Source organism: Thamnophis elegans, chromosome 4 (assembly GCF_009769535.1).
Source record: "Thamnophis elegans isolate rThaEle1 chromosome 4, rThaEle1.pri, whole genome shotgun sequence".
In the NCBI taxonomy this organism is placed as follows: domain Eukaryota; kingdom Metazoa; phylum Chordata; class Lepidosauria; order Squamata; family Colubridae; genus Thamnophis; species Thamnophis elegans.
Window position 1 is genome coordinate 75,341,468 of NC_045544.1, and position 20,020 is coordinate 75,361,487.

The 20,020-nt window shown below is 40.5% G+C and overlaps 1 protein-coding gene across 1 annotated transcript; it reads left to right on the forward strand.

The window, feature by feature from the left end:
• Window positions 1-5,990: 5,990 nt before the first annotated feature.
• Window positions 5,991-19,440, forward strand: YIPF4 (Yip1 domain family member 4). The gene is made up of 6 exons (XM_032216722.1): window positions 5,991-6,264; window positions 12,003-12,165; window positions 12,890-13,061; window positions 16,848-16,925; window positions 17,531-17,644; window positions 18,419-19,440. The coding sequence occupies exons 1-6, from the start codon at window positions 6,165-6,167 to the stop codon at window positions 18,554-18,556; spliced, it is 765 nt and encodes a 254-aa protein (XP_032072613.1). The 5' UTR covers window positions 5,991-6,164; the 3' UTR covers window positions 18,557-19,440.
• The last annotated feature ends 580 nt before the right edge of the window (window positions 19,441-20,020 follow it).

Consider the following 20,020-nt stretch of genomic DNA (forward strand, 5'->3'; position numbering starts at 1 on the left):
ACTTCCGGTTTTCAGAAGAGGGGTGTTGCAAGAAAGGATAGTGCTTACAGAAGGGAATACTGTCATACTGTCATCTCCACAACATTCATTACAAATGATCTGGCAAGGAAGCAAGTGCGTGTGTAACTTGGATCAGAGCCAGGTGCTTGCTCTAGGTATGATTTCAGCTGAAGTATAAACCTGAGCAGGTGGGATGTTCTCAATTCTTTGCCCAGAAAATTTCAAACCTCTCTTTTAAAGGGAATTAAAGTTGTGACATCTCTGTGACAACATTGCAGCATCTTCCTGTACATCATTTTCCTGGGCACCAGAGAAAAATGTTTTAAAACAAAATTAAAATTCCTCCAGATCTGCACATAAAGCCATAATTACAAAACACACAGGCCTAATTTAAGCAAGTTAAGATGTAGGAAGTTATCACCCAGTCCTCTCCCAGAAAAATTAAATATCCTAGGAAATATTGAAAAGGCAGAATATTATATTTCCCTGGATGTGAAAAGGAAGAAACATGTTTTAAAGAGAGAATAGCTCCCTGCAGCTTCCTGCCCCCACCCACTTTGACAATGGGCCATTAAGAAGGCCAAGCCAGTCCCTTTACATAATAAAGAGTTCTCCCCTTCAGCTCCAGGGGGATGGGATTAAGGCATGATAATATTGGACCTTTACCCAACTCGCCAGATGGCATCTGAGAACTCAACCAAACCTGGATTCAAAACGCAGCCTAGAGAGTTGCCCCTGCATGGCCCCATGGGAGTCTGACAACCAATGAGAATACAAGCTCAAGATCAAAGGCCAGATGGGCATAAAACCAGGGACTCAGCATCTCAGGCTTTGCTTCTCTTTTTCTCCACCAACATTGAAGCATGTGATCACCTTTTCTGTTCAGGACTCAAGTCACGTGGTTCTGTCCACCATTAAAACCATCTTTCCAAGCAGCCTCCATGTCTCCAGTGTTTTTTTCCCCACTTGGAGCCGAACCCAGAAGGACATTTCTTTCAACAATGAGAATACATTTTTCATAGAGCTACATTTTAGTTGCTGGAATGTACTGATACAGGCCAAGGAATGTAGAACTTTTCGCTACATATAAATTAGCCAGATAACTGAATATTCTGAACTCAGAAATTAAACATCTGTGATCAGGATATTAAAGATGGAATGGAAACACCTAAAGGGGCCAAGAATAATAAAAGTAAGATGAAATCTAAAAAAATCAACAACTCATACATATCCCTGGACAAAAGACTCCTAATAAGAACAATAAGATCTTCTTACACAATTGACCACAATCTCCCCTTTGCTTGGGAAGCCTAAAGAAATTTCATACCTCTGGAAAGTACTAAGTTAGTCATCTGCTATGTATTAGGCTGTAATACTTTGGTATGGATCATACCAAAGATTTAGAAGGTAGGGGAAATGATGGTCCTGTAAAAACTAGACAATTGCCACACTCCCCATTGCCATATTAGAATATCAATAGCCAATGGGAAGAGGTGGTGGAAACTATAGTCCTAAAACATTTGGTGAATCAGTCCATCATTCTGTACCCACAGCGTCATAGCCTTGTCAGAGCCTGAGTCCGCAGAGGAGGAGGAACCAGAGCTGGGACTGAAAGAGGTCGGGGATGTGGCCTCATTGGCATTAGAGGAATGTGTGGAGGAGCTGGACAAGGCAGCCTGGATCCCATGGGCTTGGGACGGCTTGCCAACAGGAAAGAACAGGGGCAGGATGACTGACGGGGAGGGAGAGGGGGCAGACAGTGGAGATGAGGAGCAAGGGAGTTCAGACAATGAGCAAGGACTGCCCACTCCTGATTCCCAAGCACAGAAAGTGAAGAGGAGGCAAGAACAACGCAGGCCAACCTGATGGCTTGGGAGGAGAGTGCCCCGCCCCTCTTCACAAGGCACACCTGGGGGCTGAGACTTTAGGAGACACTGTGGAGAGAGACACTTGTTGGGAACAAACACTGAATTCGTGTGCCGTTGCCAATTCTGGAGTTCGCTGGACTTCTTGTCTAGTTTCTTTGCTTCATGGAACTCATTGCCTTGTTCCCTTGCCTTGCTGGGTTTCTTGCCTAGAAGCCATTGTGCTAATAGTGTTTTGCTGTACTACACACAGCCCGAGGCTGCTGGAGGTGTGTGTGTGAGTGGTTTGCTCCGGAACTTGTCATAAACATGGGAGTTTGGGGAAAAGTTGGCGCAATAAAGGGGAGTTTGAACTATCTCAGCTGACTGTGTTGCCTCCGTGCCTTGCCCCGGGTCATCACACACAGTGATTAGCCAAATAGGAAGCATCAAGTAGGTCATCAGGTTAGTAGCACCGTCTGGCTCATACATCCCACCAGATCTTTATTCTTTAACTTGTCCAGACAGCCTAACAATAAACAGCACTTCAGTAGTACGGTTTTGTTAGTTATGATAAAGGACTAATAAGGTAAAACTGTCTCCCGGACAAGACTCAACCCAGCTAAGCAGGCAAGGTTGTGCTTCCATTGCCTTGATAGGATTTGCCCAGTTGGAGTTTAATTCCAAATGGATCTGAGTAACTTTATTCTAGATGCCTAAATTATTCTTCACAGAGACTCTTCAAATGTCCTTGTCACCTGTTCTCTGCAGCAATGAACGGGACACTTTATACAGGGCCGCTGGACAGCTATTTGTGGACATGATAACAGCAGAGAAAATAGTCACATTTTGTTGCTCTTCTTACCTGTAGTAAACCTGTAGGCCAGGTTTTTATCTTTCTCCAGTGTCACTCTAGGCATCTCTTCTGCTGCTTCATCTGCTGGAGTTTTTCAGAAAACCAAGAAACACCCCAAGATTGATTACAGTGAGAGGCTACATAGGAACCATCCAATCTAAGTTCCCCCTCACATGCCTATTTTAAAGGGCAACAAAGGGCTCAGTTGAATGGTGCAGGAGTATGAACAGATTTCCAGAAAAATTGCAGACTACAGGAACCATTTGCACTTCAGTTTGAGATGCAGGCACTACTCAGGTGACCCTGAGGACACAGATAAACCTCCAAGTGGCCTCAATGACTCCCTAAAAGAATGCAATATAAATCCTTCCATGCCCCACTATCTCGTCAGAGCTGAAGAAGCTTCTTGAATGAGAAGTGAAACATTTTCAAAGAAAAACAAGAAAGTCCAGTTGCCTCTTGAAAAAGCACCTTTGGGACAACCATGACTAGAATCTCCATAGACAAATCCTTTATTTGTTTACATGTAATGCACAGAATCTTGCCAAACTTAAGCTATATCCATCCACCCATGGCCCATTTTTGGTCCCAGGAGGCTTCAGGGAGGACTGCTAGGACCAAAATGGGGCACAGGGGTGTGTGGTACCCACCTGTGGCCCATTTTTTTGTCCCAGGAAGTTTCAGGGAGCCCTGCTAGGCCCAAAACGGGTCACAGGGGAGTGGCATGCATGTGTGGGGAGGTCGTGTGTATGCATGGGGGAATCATGCACATGCACAAGGGTGGGTTGTACAGGGGGGTCATGCGTATATCATCGTGGGCGAAGCATATTGCATTGTGGGCGTGGGCATGCATGTGATTTCGGCACAGGAGATCAAAAAGGTTAGCCATCACTGACCTAGACCAATATACAAACTCCAATGCTCAAGTCAATGGTTGCCACGAATTCTTGAGCTCCTCTAAATTCTATATCACCAATGGGCAGTTTGAACTTACCAAGAACTAGCCTTGACTGCTTCACCATCAACCGTCAACAGGGTGAAAAAATCTAGGCAGGAATGCTTCTGTGCTACTATAATAGTAACAGCTGAAGGGCTCCATAGAGCTCAACTTCAACCAGAGGGTTTCACAGCAGGGTTTCTGTGGAGCTGTACTCTGAAATCTATCTAGGTTTCCTAGGTGACAGTTACTCCCACATGTCCAGGGACTGTGGTGTGGCTGATAGAACATTTATTTGCATTCTGTTATATCCTGAATTAATTCCTTCAGATTGTATCTGGCATAAAAAAAAAAGAACTGGACTCTTATACCAATACTGCAATGATATATGCTAAAGCTGTCTGACTGCTAAGATCCCATATTTTAAATCTATATTCTAATTAGGTCAGAACTCTAAGAATGAGGGCATTGCGAAAGTGCAAAAAGGGACTGTTTCAAAAGTGAAGGAAGGGGCAAATGAGCGCTCGAATTCACCCCTCAGCAAAAAAAAATAAAATCATATGAAGCATTATAAATGTCTATCATATACAGATGACATTTTTATTTTATAATTAGAAACAAACCCATTAATTATTCTTGCTCAAGGCAAAAGATGAAACTGATTAAGTTTTGGGCTCACTCATTTTTTATATTTAATGTGACAAGTCCAGATAGAAAATGCTAGAGCATTGTGCTCAAGTAATTTTTAATCCATTTCAATTTTCAGAAAGCCCATTTTGCCCTTGTTTCTGTCCCTGGAATAGCTATAAAGAGCAACAATGCTATTGACATATCTGAGACAAAACACATGCAAGACAACAGAAGACAGGACAACTCATTAGCAACCATGGATAGCCGTCAGTGAATCAACTGTTATGTTTTTTAATTGTAAAATTGCAAACAAATTTTTTTAAAAGTACAATGCATACAATAATACAAAAGGATCAACAGAACTACAAAAATAAAAAGCATAGCAGTATAAAAAAGGAGGAAGCCAGCAATTTATGGTACACTAATTTATTGCTATAATATCTGAGAATACACTCATGTTCAATCACAAACTGATTATTTTTAATTAACATACTTATATCACATATCCTACGGTATCAAGGGCCCAGGTTCTGGTGTGATCAGTAAAGTATTGACTAGTATTGGAGAAATCCAGATTCTAGTCCATTTGAATTACAGAAACTTACTGGATGACTTTGAGCCACTTGTCTTTCCTCAACTTGAGTATAAAATGACTAGACTACCTCATGGATGTAACCTTGAGCTTCTGGAGAAAGTGTGGTACATACATCTAATAAATATCAACAACATCTTTGTGTTGTTTTTATAAACAGCCATATGCATGTTGAAGACTCTTATTAGATAATACTGTACCATTTTCTAGATTTGAAGGAAGAATCAAATTGCTTGAATCTGCATTTTTAGTGGCAGAATTCTTTCTGTCCTCTGCTGCTAAAAGTAATTGAAAGGATCTTTCATACTGGTATCTTTGGTGCATTAATGGTCTTGACTGATGCATTTCTGCCAGGAAGCTTATGTTAGATTGCAATCAATTCCTGTTTCTGCCTCTAAGGTTCAAAACTGATGCAATAATAAAGGAAAGGTAGTGGGGTAAAAGTAATTGGCCACCACACCCCTTCGATTGTATACAAGGCATTTCAGTAGACATGTAAAAACATCAGAAATGCTTCTAACACCAAAAAAGGTTTTTGAAAAAGCTTATCTGGAGGTTGTTTGAGCTTTGGATTAACTGACAACTATTGTCATTTTAGCCTAAGTTGCTGCACCTATTAAATAACTGACCATTGGAACTCCGTGCTGATCTACTGCAAATAACTCAAGAGATCTAACAATAGATTCAATAGATACATTCTGCCTCCTCAGCATTACAATACTGACTGAGCATTAATAGATCAGCAGAACAGGCGCTTGCTAAGCAAAAAAATAGGCAGAGAAACCCCTATTTTCTACGCAACAAACTAAATGCACAATGCAAGGAAGTAGCCAATCAGAGAGTTATAGCCAAAGCTTCTTTCGTGGCATCATCATCACATCATCATCATCAGAGGCGTGGAAGTTTTCAAGGAAGACGGTGCAAGATTTACCCCACCCCCTTTCCTTGCCAGAAGAACTCTCCTCCCCTCTACCCCCTCCCATCTTTTTCTTTCTTCCGCCTCCCGTCTGGGTCCTGATCCAACCAATGACCAGGAACCAGGGCTCTCCAGACCAATGGAATCCAGTTCCGAAGCAATCGGGAAGAAGATCTTAGCAGCCAATCAAAGAGGGCTTTACGGGAGCCCAATCGGAAAGTCGATCTCAGGTTTGCTGCTAGGTGCTCAGTCAGCAGCAGGAGGAGGAGGGAGGGAGGAGGAGGAAGGGATGATCTCCGCCTCCGCGGGTTGCTGTTGACCGGGCTGCCCGGCGGTTCCGTTCGGCCCTTTCTCGGCTCTCCGACCGAGCCGTCGCGGCGGGCGGAGCGATGCAGCACCCGGGTCCCCCCAAAGCTTCGCCGCCGCTGCCGCCGCTCTACGCTCCCAATAACGGCGATTTCACCTTCGTCTCCTCGGCCGATGCCGAAGGTAAGAACGGGAGCGCCTTCCGCCGAGAGGGCACCCCGGGAGCTGCCTGGAGGAGGGAGCCAAGGAACCCGGATCCCTGTGGCGCAGCCTGGTCTGCGTGGCAGAGGCACCTGCGGGAAGAGAGGAGGGCTGGACTAATAGGTCCAGTAAATAAGGAGGGATCGAGCAGTGGTGCTGGAGGAGGCGGAGGAGGGGAGTATGAAGCTTTACTGAGTTACGCAAAGCAGCTAAAGAAGGGAGTACAGACTAAAAATGAATTCTGGTAGTTTCCTTCCATTGTTTCCATATTTTATACACACACACAAACACCAACGCATAGGGCTGTGGATGTGGCACCTTGGTTACTCACTCTGATAGGGCATCAGCAGATTGCTTTTGCTTATAGATCTCTGTATACAGCAGCCTTGGGGCACTTTTGAGCAGCTTTCTGAGAGTTGCTGTCAAGTTACCATTGGAGAGTAACACTTGCAGGCAAATTAGTTGTTATTCAAAATTATTGATAATAATAATTGAAGTTAAAAACTTAGACTGATCACATCCAATTAGTATGATTCATGGGCTTGGTTGTATTTTGGGACAAAGATGGAAAAAGTGAGAGTATAGAGTTTGAAGGATAAGGTTTACAATCCCTATTGATCATGGCAACTATGGTTTACATTTGGTACCAAAAGACTAAAACTTTTGATAACCAGTTGCTGAAGGACATAGCAACGAAGTTGCAATTGAAACTGCTATTAACAGAACCATGTGATTAGCTGCTATGAAAACAAAATGCTGAACTAGACTGGCCTTTGAGCTCAGTTAATATGGATGCCATTATGACTTTAAATAATGCAGGTAGTCCTCAACGTAGGATGATTCATTTAACAACCTTTCAGAGTTATGACAACATTGAAAAAGTGACTTACAACTGGTCTTCATACATATGACCACCACAGCATCTCCATGGTCACTTGATCAGTATTCAGGTGCTTGGCAACCAGCATGTATTTAAGATGGTTGCAGCAAACTGGGATCATGTGATCTCCATTTACAACTTTCCCAGGGGACTTCAACAACCAAAGGAGGAAGCTGGATTTGCTTAATGACTGTAATATTTCCTTAATTACCTTGGTGATTTGCTTAATGACCATGGCATATGCAGTCAATCAAGGAGAGACTCAATCTAGAACTAAGGACAAATTTCCAGTGAAGCAGATGATCTTCAGAGGTTGGGGGTGCTTGTCTGGAATGGTATAGGGTGTCCTGCTTGAGTAGCAGGTTGGACTAGAAGACCTCCAATAACACTGTTATTCTGTTAAATAGGGTACAATTGGATGTGACTCATATAACAACCACATCGCTTAGGGACAGATGTTCTGGTGCCAATTGTCATCATATGTAGAGGACTACTGTATTAAATGTATTGATATTTCCCAGATTTTTAATGGAAAACTTCAAAACTCAACTAGTTCTCTACACTGTGTATAGAGCTCTGCATGTCAAAACTGAATATCCTATGACTTCAACTGATGGTTAAACTGTTCTTTTTTTAAGTTAAACCTCCTTCATGCTCTTCAATCAAAATGTCATTTTTGTGCAGTGAACAGAAAAGCATAACAGTAGCTCTATGGATTTTAGAAAGAATAGATGCAATGCTTCAGCAGTATCTGAGCATTATTGTTACAGAAATAACAGGCCAAGTTTTTAATCTACCCTGCTCACTGATGAAACAGTCAACTATTTTGTATAATTGGGAGACATAAACAGAGTTTGGCTGCATCTTCCACTTGATTGTGAAAAAGTATCTTATTCTTAGAGTTATATGTATATAATAAATCACAGATATTTTCTCCAATTCTTTGTTTTTTCATTTATCATATAAAATTGCCTTGGCCATAGTCTTTTAACTTACAAGACTTTAAGACATTGAAAGTCACAAATTTAGCCGAGATGGCTAAAATATCTGCATATCTTAAGGACCACTCAAATGAGAGATATAAACGAGACTGGAAAAAATGGATTGATTATATACAAAATAAATACGGGACTAAGAAATTCCAGATAGCTTATGCTTAAGATCAGGAATGATTTAAATTGTTTAAAGTTAGTTTAGCAAGGTGGAGCTAAGTTCAATGTAAAGATGTTATCAATTTCTTATTCTTTTTTCCAATATATTATAGACTGTGTTTGTTAAAGATCTACACTGTGTACGGGTTCTGGGAAGTCGGGTGGGGGTAGGTTGGGGGGGGTTGGGGGGGAGGGTGGGAGGGAGGGATATATGTCAGGTTTGACGAGTTAGATTTTGATGTAATTTGACCCCACATGTATACTGTTTTTTTTCTTATATTCTCATTACTATTATTATTACTATTTTTTTTCTTTAAAACTAGGATATGTCAAGTATATTGACATGTAGAGGAAATACACCAAGGAGAGGAGGAGTGGGAAATAGAGGGGAGAGTGAAGATGGGAGGAGAGGGATGGGAGAGAGGGTAGGGGGGGGAGGTTGAGAAGGATAAGGAGGAGTGGATTGTAGAGGGAGGAGTGGTAGAGGGGGAGGGGAAGTAGAGTGGAAAAGGATGATGGAGGGAGGATAGAAAGTTGGAGGGTGGTAGAAGAGGGAGGTGTATGGAGAGCAGAAGAGCTATAATGGGTTTCTATTTTTCTGGGTACTGTTGACAAGAGGAACTGATGTAATTATTATTTAATACTATACAATATGGGCTATGTATAGTATACATGAGAGTGTGTGTTATGAAAAAGAAAATGAAAATAAAAAATATTTAAGTGTTAAAAAAAAAGACTATTGTCGATGCATAAGTCTTCTGCAGTCTTTCCCTTCTTCCTAACAACATCACTGAAAAATCCAAAACAATCTAATTTTTTTTTGCCATGCCATCTACATGAATGTGGACTATGTGATAATACAGGAGAAAGAATGCATATCCTGTCCCCACCCTAGCATTTCATCTGTCAGTTGTTGTTTGGCTTTTTCTTCATGTAATGTTCTTTTGAAATAATACTAAGCCAGTGTTCAAGTTTGGCCTGAACAACAGCTGGGAGGTGGACAGGCAATACTAAAAAAGCAGAGACTCCTGTGCCAGTCTGCTGTTTGAATTAACTGGTCCAAATCTTTGAGTCATTAGTTTAAAGACCTGGGAAATAAAGAGATCTTCTCTGCTTACTTTCCTGGCTTGGGCAGCTGATCTCCCCAGCTAAGAGAAGTGGCAAGTGAAGGGTGTCAAGATTTAAATCTACAGATCAAGCCTTCTCTCTGTGATTAGGGAATGGTTTTCCTGCCAGTTGATGATGAGAAGATGGGAAAGTATTGTCTTTCCTACACAGGAAATAACAACACCATCCTCTAGCAGCAAGCAAAAGCATATACAGACAGCAAATCCTATATTGCTTTAGTTTCCTGTTGGCTAATCGGGGTGGAGAGCTTTTCAACTGAACTATAGGGAAGAACCCTATGAAACTTCATGCTAAAATGAATATTTTAGTTCTCCACAATGTTGGTATTTGTTAGGGCTTTGTGAAACATATCACATGAGCATGGCACCGCTTCCTGGAGTTTTAAAACATCCAGGTCCTTTGGAAAGCTGGCATTGTTGGTGTAAAAACTGTTTTCAGGTATCTGCCCATGTGTGTGCATGCTATTTTGCTGGTGGCCCCAAATCTAGTGTCATCTATGCATGCATCCAACAACCTCTGAAGCAGTCATAAGCCTTCCAAAGGATATCACTGCTTTAAAATTTTAAAGTTCATGTTAACCCATTTTTGCAATGCATTTCTTTTGAATTCTTTATGCAACCAATTATTTCTTTGTAAGCTATTTCCTTATATGTGTTTATGGATAATTTAGCTTCTTTCATTATGTTACATTTCTTTTAGCTTAGGATAATATACAAACTCACCCACTTTAATTTATAAACCACTTTTGTTTTTGTAGAATGAGTTGTATATCAGGTCAAGCCAAAAACAAACCAAAAATGCTACAACGTAGCGTGACCAATGTTCCCTCTAATTTTTTTTCAATGTGAGCGGAAAAGTATAGTGTTTGAGCGGCATATTTTCATGCCTGAGCACCTGAATTTTTTTCACATGTCACCTAAGACAACAACAAAATCAGTATTATTTGAAACTCAAAGTTATGTTTATTCAAGGTACCCGCTTAATTAAAAGTGTTATATAATATCAGTATCACTTAACAACGGTCCTGCTTAGCAACCAAAATGTTGGCTCAGAAAGTCTGGCATTTGAAGCACGCAAGTCTTAAAGCTGTTGTTACAAGACCCTTGCACCCCTAACCCTTTAGGGAAAAAAAAAACCCCAGGGGTCTTCAAACGTGACAGCTTTAAGACTTGTGGACTTCAACTCCCAGAATTCCTCCCTGAGGGGAATTATATATTTGGACTGTTTCATAGTTACATTAGAGAACTACATTGTTAGAACTTAGCACAAAAGATACCTTTTATCTGAAAATCCAAATAGAGTAAACCTGCTATTATCCCAGAGCACTAATGTCATTTGTCCCAATCTGTTTTACGAGTCTGTATTAAAATAGATAGAAATATTTTCACTAAATTTTATAGATCTATATTTCAGGAACCTATCAGAAGTTAGGGCAAGATAAGAGTAGAAGAATGAATTTTGTTGCAGGTCATGGGGATTTTTTCAGCATCTTAAAAGTGGAGTGCATGTGCATTGAACTAGCAATACCCATTTAATAACAAAAGAAAATGGCTGAATTAAATTTGGTAAAGTTGCAAGCGAGCTGTAAAAAGCTTGTGGTTTTTAAAATCATAGAATCAGAAGGGATACTGGAGGTCTTCTAGTCCAGCCCCTTGTCCAAGGCAGGAGTCTTTATATCATCTGAGACAAATGGCCCTCCAGTCTTTTGAAAACCTGTAGCAAATGAATTAAGATTCCATTGATTTTAATTGTTCTTACTGTCAGATTTCTCCTTATTTCCAGCTTGAGTCTCCTGACAAGTTTCCATTGGTTCTTGTCCTGTCCTCAGGTGCTATTGCTGCCTCCTCCTCCTCCTCCTCCTCCAACAGCACCAACACATTTGCTGCCCAGCGCTGCAGCTGAGGTGAAGCCGCCAAAGCTCCCGCTGGCACCCCCGCAGCATTGGGCGGAAATCCGGCAGTGCTGTTGGAGGAGGAGGAGGCGAACCAGCCTGCCACCACCGGCCACCGCCAGCCCCGCCGCTCTTCCCGCCCCCTTCCCAGCCCCACAGTCCAGCGGTCGCAGCAGAAGCAGCCCCGGGGCTCCGCTGCCACTCCCCGCATTTTCTGGACGGGGATCCCTTGGAGAGGGGATTCCTTCCTGCGAGACCCCGTCCAGAAAATGCGGGGAGCGGGAGCGGAGACCCGGGGCTGCTTCTGCTGCGACCGCTGGACTGTGGGGCTGAGAAGGGGCCGGAAAGAGCAGCGGGGCTGGCGGTGGGCGGTGGTGGCAGGCTAGTTCGCCTCCTCCTCCTCCAACAGGCAACAGCACTGCCGGATTCAGTTGTAGCCGCCTGCAAAGGACTTCCACACGTTTCCTTAAGAAATCTGCGCGGCAGATAAAAACTGCTGCGCGGGGTTTTCTTGCAACGTGCGCGGCCGCGCAGGCGCGCACCTTAGAGGGAACAGTGAGCGTGACATGAGAATTAAGCAACCTTCCCTTTTTCTCATATATCAATATACATTCCAGTATAGCAAAAAAAATATTCTTGACTACATTCTCTTATATTTTTTTAATTTAAGATTTAAGTGGCTCAATAGCATCTACAGATGTGAAACTCAACCTTGGAGGAGGAAATGTGGAATTTATGAAAGAATCCACAGCAACTACCTTCCTGAGGCAAAGAGGTTATGGTTGGCTTTTAGAGGTGGAAGATGATGACCCTGAAGATAACAAACCACTCTTGTAAGTCACATTGTTTTGAGATTCTTAGCTTAGCTGTGCCCTTGAAACTAATTTCTTGTTAGACTAAGGGCAGTGATTTGTAGGAATAGTGAACAAGGAGTTAAATGAAAAAACACAGTTGACAAATGATTATGTATTTATTGACATTTAAATACAGCTATCATTTCAATATTTGTTGTACACTATAGGTAGAAAATTCCATTTTGGCAACATGTCATAGTGTACTGTTTAGAAAACATAATAGATTAAAATATTTTTTTCAGTAGAATCAAGTAAAATTATTGAAAACTTTAATAAGGAGAATCTCAAAGCTATAATAGACAATTGTTTAAAAATGCTTAAGGTGTGTATATTTGCATCTGTATTCCATGAATAAAATGATATCAGTTTTTGATAATAGTATGATTATGGATTATTTTTGAGTTGCACCTTCTTTCTAGGTTTCCTACTATAATTTTCTTTCCTAGGAAGTAAGAATATGATCATTATTCTCTTGCAATATTTAAAATGGAATAATATAGCTGTCAGACAAGGAGTGGCTTAGCTTATTGTTTATTGTTTCCTAGTATTAAAATTTTTTCGCTTGTTCAATAATAGCTAAATATATTTGGGGGAAATCTTTCAGTTGCTATGTTTCATGTACAATTCATAAAGTCTGTATTTTCAAATAATGCTAAGCCATAATTTCAGGACATATTATGGAAGTTCTACTTTTTTGTAACAGAGAAGAATTAGACATTGATCTGAAGGATATATACTACAAAATTCGGTGTGTCTTGATGCCAATGCCTTCTCTCGGATTCAACAGACAAGTAGTAAGAGATAATCCTGATTTCTGGGGCCCTTTGGCTGTTGTTTTATTCTTCTCAATGATCTCATTATATGGACAATTCAAGGTGGGTGAACTTTTTTTTAAAACCACCTTCATTATTTTAAGCTGTCATCAACTATTAATACAGTTAAACTATTATCAGTCAAATATTAAACATGCCTGCATCTTCATATAGAAACTTGAATATACTCTTTAAAATAACTGGAATATGGTTCTTATATCTAGTGATGTTTTTTCTCTTAAATTTTATTTCTTCTTCAATAGATAATCTGTGCTTATGTTATTCCGCTTTGTTTATTTTTAATCTAGTATTTCCAAGTGGAACGTGTTCTGCAGACTGAACGTTTTGGCCCTAATCCATTGATAATACATTGTAGTGATTGGCTGTTTTTTGAACTATAATTTTGCAGAGGCCTTTTGGATCAAGATGAATCTATTCTATTGTGTTTCTTATATTGTCCAATAAGTATTTAATAGGCAGGGCTTGAAGATAATAGTAGCTCATAGGAACAACTGTTTGAATCTGAAAATTCTTTTTATGCAGAATAACTAAAACTGTTACTGCTATTCCTGTTACTTTTATAGATTATCATAGCTAGGAATCACTGGTTAATTTGATCCATAATTAATCACTTTTAAATTTATCATTTATTATGTTAACAGATTTAGAAAAGTTATTTGAGGTATCATGGGATTTTAGTACTGTGTTAATGAAGAGAGTACTGGATTTTATTTGTTTATCTGTTATGTACTTGGGATTTACTAGGGCTGTACTTTGGAACTGAAGTTGAAAAGGTATTTTGGAGCAAGTCTAGGAGCACACATTGCTTCTATCAGCATCTCCTTTAAAAATCAACATGAGTGTATTATCTGTTGTGACTCAGCAGCAGTCTTCTGTGAATCTTTTCGGGATGCAAGATTAACAATGCAGCTGGGGCTCGTTAGGGGCATCTTCTGGGGATAAAAGGACGGATGGTGCCACGCCCTGGTTGCAGGAGTCAACGTTCATTCGTTTGTTCAACATTCATCGGTCATGGTTTGTGAGAGACACTTGGAGAAGTGCATTGCTTTGTAAGAGTTTTGTTTTGTATTCTGTTATCTGGTCAGAGACTTGATTTATGTTTATTTTTGGGCTCGCAGCCAGTCTGAGTCAAGAACTGATAAAGAGAGTTCCTTTTAAGTTTGTTTGCCTGTCGTCTGTTAACGAGTGGAGAAGGGGGGACAGAACAGTTTGACTCCTGCCTGACAAGTCTCCATTTCATTAATTATGGAACAATTAATGGCTGAAAATAGACAAATGGCCCAACAAATCGCGATGTTGGCAGACCAAATTACGCAGTTGCAGAGAGCTGCAAAAAAAACCCAGCCAAGGAGGAAGTGCCCAGTAGCCATGCCAGATAAATATGATGGGAGTCTGGCTATGTTTGCCGCGTTTCTGGGACAATGCCAGCTGTTCCTGAGTTTGAGAGCGGAGGACTTTCCCACTGACCGGACGAAGGTGGGATTCATTATCAGTTTGCTCTCAGGCACAGCTGCCCGTTGGGCTACCCCCTTGTTAATTCAGCAGAACCCTTTGTTGGATGACTTCCAGGGCTTTTGTCAGTACTTCAAACGGATGTTTGAAGATCCTATCAAGGGGGAAACATCAGCTAGAAGTCTGAAGTCACTGCAGCAGGGGAGTGGTTCATTGCAGGACTATGTTAGTGAATTCAGGCTGCGTAGCCAGGATTCCACGTGGAATGAACCAGTGCTAATGGACACGTTCCAGGATGGATCAACGCGTTGGTCCACCTGTGCCTCCGGATAGACGCCTGGCTGCAGAGGTGAAGGCCTTGCCGTGTATTTCAGGAGACCACCAGCATGCCGATTCAACAAGGGACTGCAGTGGACTGGGAGGAGCCCATGGAGTTGGGTGCTGTCAGACCTCCAGTGTCACGGACAGAGATGGACAGACGACGTGCTGAGGGATTGTGCTTCTACTGTGGGGATCTTGGACACCTGGCAGGGAGTTGCCTCAAGAAGAACAGAAGGGTTGCGCGGACTGCAGCAGTCCCTCAGCAACGAACTATCATGTCGGACAACCAGCACGTTTGTGCGGCCGTGATACCCCGTTCACACAAGGTAGTGTGCGTTCGGGGGGGGTGGAGTCCCAGGGCAAATGCCCTGCCGAGTAAAGTAGAGAACTCTGACCCTGCGAACTCACTTCCACCTCGGACTGTTCTACCCGTTGCATCCTGCGCTGCCATTTGTCATCCCGTGAGCAAGCAGTCTCTGATGCGGGATGCACAGCGGGGTGACTACTGGGTAGAGCGACGGGGGGGGGGCGGAAGTGGGGCCGGCGTCCCCATGGACTTTGGAAGGGGATCTTGTGAAGTGTCGGGGCCGGCTTTATGTTCCCGCAGGGCACATCCGTCGACGGGTGCTCTCGCAGGTTCATTGCGCGTCTGCATCAAGACATTGGTTTTTTTTTCCGGACGTTGTGCCTGGCCTCCCGTCAATTTTGGTGGCCCCATCTGAAAAATGACGTGCGGAGGTGCGTGGAGTCATGTGCCCAGTGCCAATGGGCCAGGTCTGTAAGGAGAACTCCGCCAAGATACCAACCTTTGTCAACTCCGGTCCCTGCAGCACTGGACTTTGTTTCAAGGTTTCCAGCGGGGTACCAGTGTCTTGGACCGTGTTCCGTGGAGGCCGTCACCAACCCTTCTGGGCCACACCCCAATCGTCGGAACCAGGGAAAGGACTCTGCGGGAGGGGATTGTGTGGTGGCTCGGCAGGAGTCGGTGGAGCTGCCGCCGGACTCTGACGGCGAGGGGGCATATGAGTTGGCCTTGGAGGAGGTGAAGGACCCTGGACAGGGTGTTAAGGCTCGGCCAAAGCTGGTAGAGCGGCCGTCAACCTCCGATGGTAGGGGGGATAGTGGGTCGGCCTTGCAGAGGGTGAAGGACACTGGACGGGGTGTTAATGCCGTGAATGGCGGAAGGAAACATGGTGGCCACCGGATACCTAGGGAGTTCCGATTCAAGGGGGCTATTCCTGCAGAGGTTTGGGACTCATGAAAAAGGCACCACAGGAAATGGGTGCGGGCCCTCTTGTGGACAAGTCATTCCAACCACATCCAGACCATCGGAACCCGGGGAAAGGGCCCTGCGGTGGGGAATAGTGTTGTGACTCAGCAGCAGTCTTCCGTGAGTCTTTTCGGGATGCAAGATTAACAATGCAGTTGGGGCTCGTTAGGGGTATCTTCTGGGGATAAAAGGACGGATGGTGCCACGCCCTGGTTGCAGGAGTCAACGTTCGTTCGTTCAACATTCATCGGTCATGGTTTGTGAGAGACACTTGGAGAATTGCATTGCTTTGTAAGAGTTTTGTTTTGTATTCTGTTATCTGGTCAGAGACTTGATTTATGTTTATTTTTGGGCTCGCAGCCAGTCTGTCGAGAACTGATAAAGAGAGTTCCTTTTAAGTTTGTTTGCCTGTCGTCTGTTAACGAGCGGAGAAGGGGGGACAGAACAATTATCTTAAGAAAATACTGTACGTATTTGAATTAAGGACATGTTGATAAATGTAATGTACATATTAAAGCCCACCCTGAAGTCTAGCACTTTTCTGGAATATACTATCCTTCAGTTTAATTAGGATAATCACACATTTTCATAATATGAAGCAACCATGTTATGAAAACTTGGGAGGATTTTGTCCTGTATAAGGCTTGCATAATTACATGAACAAAAGTGAATAGGCTGATTGAAGGCATTGTTTTTCCAATTTAAGGAAGAGTTTTTGTCAGTCAAAATGAATTAATTTTTCAGTTCATAAGTAACTGTGTTGATTAGAATCTTTATTTCTTAAGGTGGTATCCTGGATTATAACTATTTGGATATTTGGATCCTTAACCATCTTCCTGTTGGCCAGGGTTCTTGGAGGAGAGGTAAGAATTTTTTGAAAGTTGACTTGCTATTTGAAAGTTCAACTTAAATTATTTTTAAATTGGGACTAGTTATATAAATTTTCATTCCTTAATTTCCCATTTTATGGTCCTATCCATGAACAACTTGGATGAATACTAGTTGCCCATTATTATTGGTTTATCAGAAAGTATCAACAGTAAGCTGGGAAGTATAGAAAAAGAAAACTGATAACATTAGAAAAGTCTGTTTATACCACTGAGAGAATTCTGCTGTTAAACACTAAATTCCAAATTGAAATATTCAAAACAAATCAGTACCAACCTTTATTCAAATGCATCCTTTCAATATAGTTTTTCTTTTCAACACTCCTTTCAAATCAACTCTTGTCTTTTAGCAATAAATATCCTTTGTTGAACTCATCTTATTAGGAATATTTCTAACATGAAACCAGAGCGTCTACCATTCTGCAAAATTTTGTTTGTTTAGAAAATGACTACAAGAAGAAGAGGATTTGGGAATTAGGCTTGTAAGAACATATATGACTTATGTACTCAAGTTTGAACAATTATCTTTGTTAGTAGACTGAGTTACTGGAAACAATGACTGAAGTATTTTAAATTTACAGGTTGCATATGGTCAAGTTCTGGGAGTGATTGGATATTCTTTACTTCCTCTTATTGTAATAGCACCTGTACTCCTTGTAGTTGGATCATTTGAAATTGTTTCTACTCTAATAAAAGTAAGTTCAATATCATTCATGACCAGAAGACCAAAATCTCAACAATATATCAATTAATTTTATACAACAGTATATTTTGCAGCTAGTATTCATGTTCTACTTTGCTTTTGAGCTAATGTATGCCTATAAATTGAGAGAATTCACTAGCGATTATGGCTAGAAAGCAAGGATCCATGAATTCAAGTCCTGCCATAGCCATGAAAGTCAGCTGGGTGATATTGGGCCAGTCTCTCTCAGCCCAACTCAGGCAGGGATATAAAATATGATACAATATATAAGTATGAGATATAATATATAATAAAGTTTGACTTCCAGTACTCCTTTTAATGGCTATAAATAACTATTCTGACTGATGTACAAAAACATCAACATAGTGTAAATGAAAAATGATATAAAAGGAAAAGGAAAACAGCTTGTTAAGGAAGCTTTCAAAAACATTTGGATGAAATTACTTTTTTCTCTTAATAATAATCAATTGACTGCTTTATAAAGTAAGGGGAGCAAAACAAAACAAAAATATCTTGTTAGGACTTTCTCATTTTGTAAATACATAAGTACTGATTTGGTATTCACTGAAGATCAGCTTCCTGCTATGTAATGTTCCAGATATGTTGAATTGCAGTGCCAGATTGTCCACACAGTAGTAGGAATTTAGTTTCAGATTACTGGCATAACAAGTTTATTCTGTTGTTTCTTGATTAAAAAAAAGTTCTAGTGTGCAGTTTGGGACTTTCCTTGCTTTGATAATATTTCTTTCTTTTTATTTCTTGCCAGCTTTTTGGAGTGTTTTGGGCTGCATACAGTGCTGCTTCCTTATTAGTTGGTGAAGAATTTAAAACCAAGAAGCCTCTTCTGATTTATCCCATCTTTTTACTGTACATTTATTTTCTGTCTTTATATACTGGGGTGTGACCAAAATTGCTAGATTCAAACAAGGACATTTTGATCACCATGAAGAATGAACTGTTGGTGGATAGAAAAGGCAAGTGACTATATCCTATCAGGCGGACGAAGTTTCAGTAGTATCCTTAAGTACATCTGTGTATTATTATTTAAGCATTTTTAATTATAATGCAGATTTATACCAGAGTTTAGGTTTGTTAGATTTTTAATGAATACAGATGGTAACATTTATAAATATGTTATTTGAAGAAACTTATTACTTGTGCCAAAAGCACGAGGTCCATATGATAGGTAAACTGTCATGGAACTTGAAAAAAATGAGTGAACTATAGTTCCCATAAATGTATACATCAACCAATCCTCATTGTTCCTATATTTTAATGTGTAATCTTGTCCACTCTTGACTTGGCTATTGAGTTATCAGTTCTGATTTAAAGTTTTATGTTGATCAAAGATTGGTTTAGGAAATTTCATCATAAAGGGGATTTATGGTTGTCATTACCATCACATGAAATATTTGAAGTAATATTTAGTAGTATTTGAAGTAATTCTTTTTTTAAAAAAAGTTCAACTGTAAATATGTCATAGCAAAATATTGCTTTACAAAGTTGATTTTGAAATCTTTCAGAAAAAAAAGTTTTTATCTGAAGCTTTATGAAAGTGGTAAGTGGAAAAAAGTTTAAATAAATAGTATGGTTCTGAAAAAAAATCTTCAATAGAATAAACACTGCTTTCTTCAAAATTGAACTTGTTTTATAACACCTTGTTTTGCTGTTTATGTAAACTGGTTTTGGGGTTGGTAAAATTGTTAGCCACAAAGTTGCGTTTGCAATTTGTTTATCAAGTTTAATATGAATTGACATTATTGAAATGATTCTTTAATTGTTACAAATGAGAAAGACATTCTGCATCATAAGGATTTTCATAGCAACATTTATCATTTTCAAGCAGGGTGGATAAAAATAGATTTAAAAAAAAATCAAAAAAATGGATTTTTTAAAATTTAAATTGGATTTTAAAAATTCAAATTTAATTTAATAACATGATTTTGGAGTAAAAATCTATCTAAAGAGTTTTCTATTTAAGATACATTAATAATTTAGTTTATTCAGCGTGAAATGGAGCTTAGTTACGTAGCATATTCTGCAATATTTGGACTGTTGGTGAGTCAACAGCAGGTCAGAGGAAGAGCCGCTGCAGGACAGTTGACAATTGCTCTTTAAAAATTATGATTTAAATCAAGTTGATTTAAATCAAGCCTTATTACTAGTGATTTATATCATGATTTAAAATGACTTGATTTAAATCAGATCCACCCTGTTTGCAAGACACATATTTAATCCAGTCTGCTTATTCAGATAAGCAGATATACAAATAATTTTTGTCAAATTGGCAATCAAAGGCATAAATTGCATTGAGTTGCTCATCCAAATAGAGAAATAATTACTTTTGCATTTCTGAATTTGAATTTTT

What these genes read in the sequence shown, in the direction of transcription:
- YIPF4 (XM_032216722.1), top strand. Translation starts at nt 6,165, where the DNA reads ATGCAGCACCCGGGTCCCCCCAAAGCTTCGCCGCCGCTGCCGCCGCTC. An exon ending in CTCCTCGGCCGATGCCGAAG is followed by an intron (nt 6,265 to 12,002) that starts GTAAGAACGGGA and finishes TTTTAATTTAAG; the next exon opens with ATTTAAGTGGCTCAATAGCA. An exon ending in CATTATATGGACAATTCAAG is followed by an intron (nt 13,062 to 16,847) that starts GTGGGTGAACTT and finishes TTATTTCTTAAG; the next exon opens with GTGGTATCCTGGATTATAAC.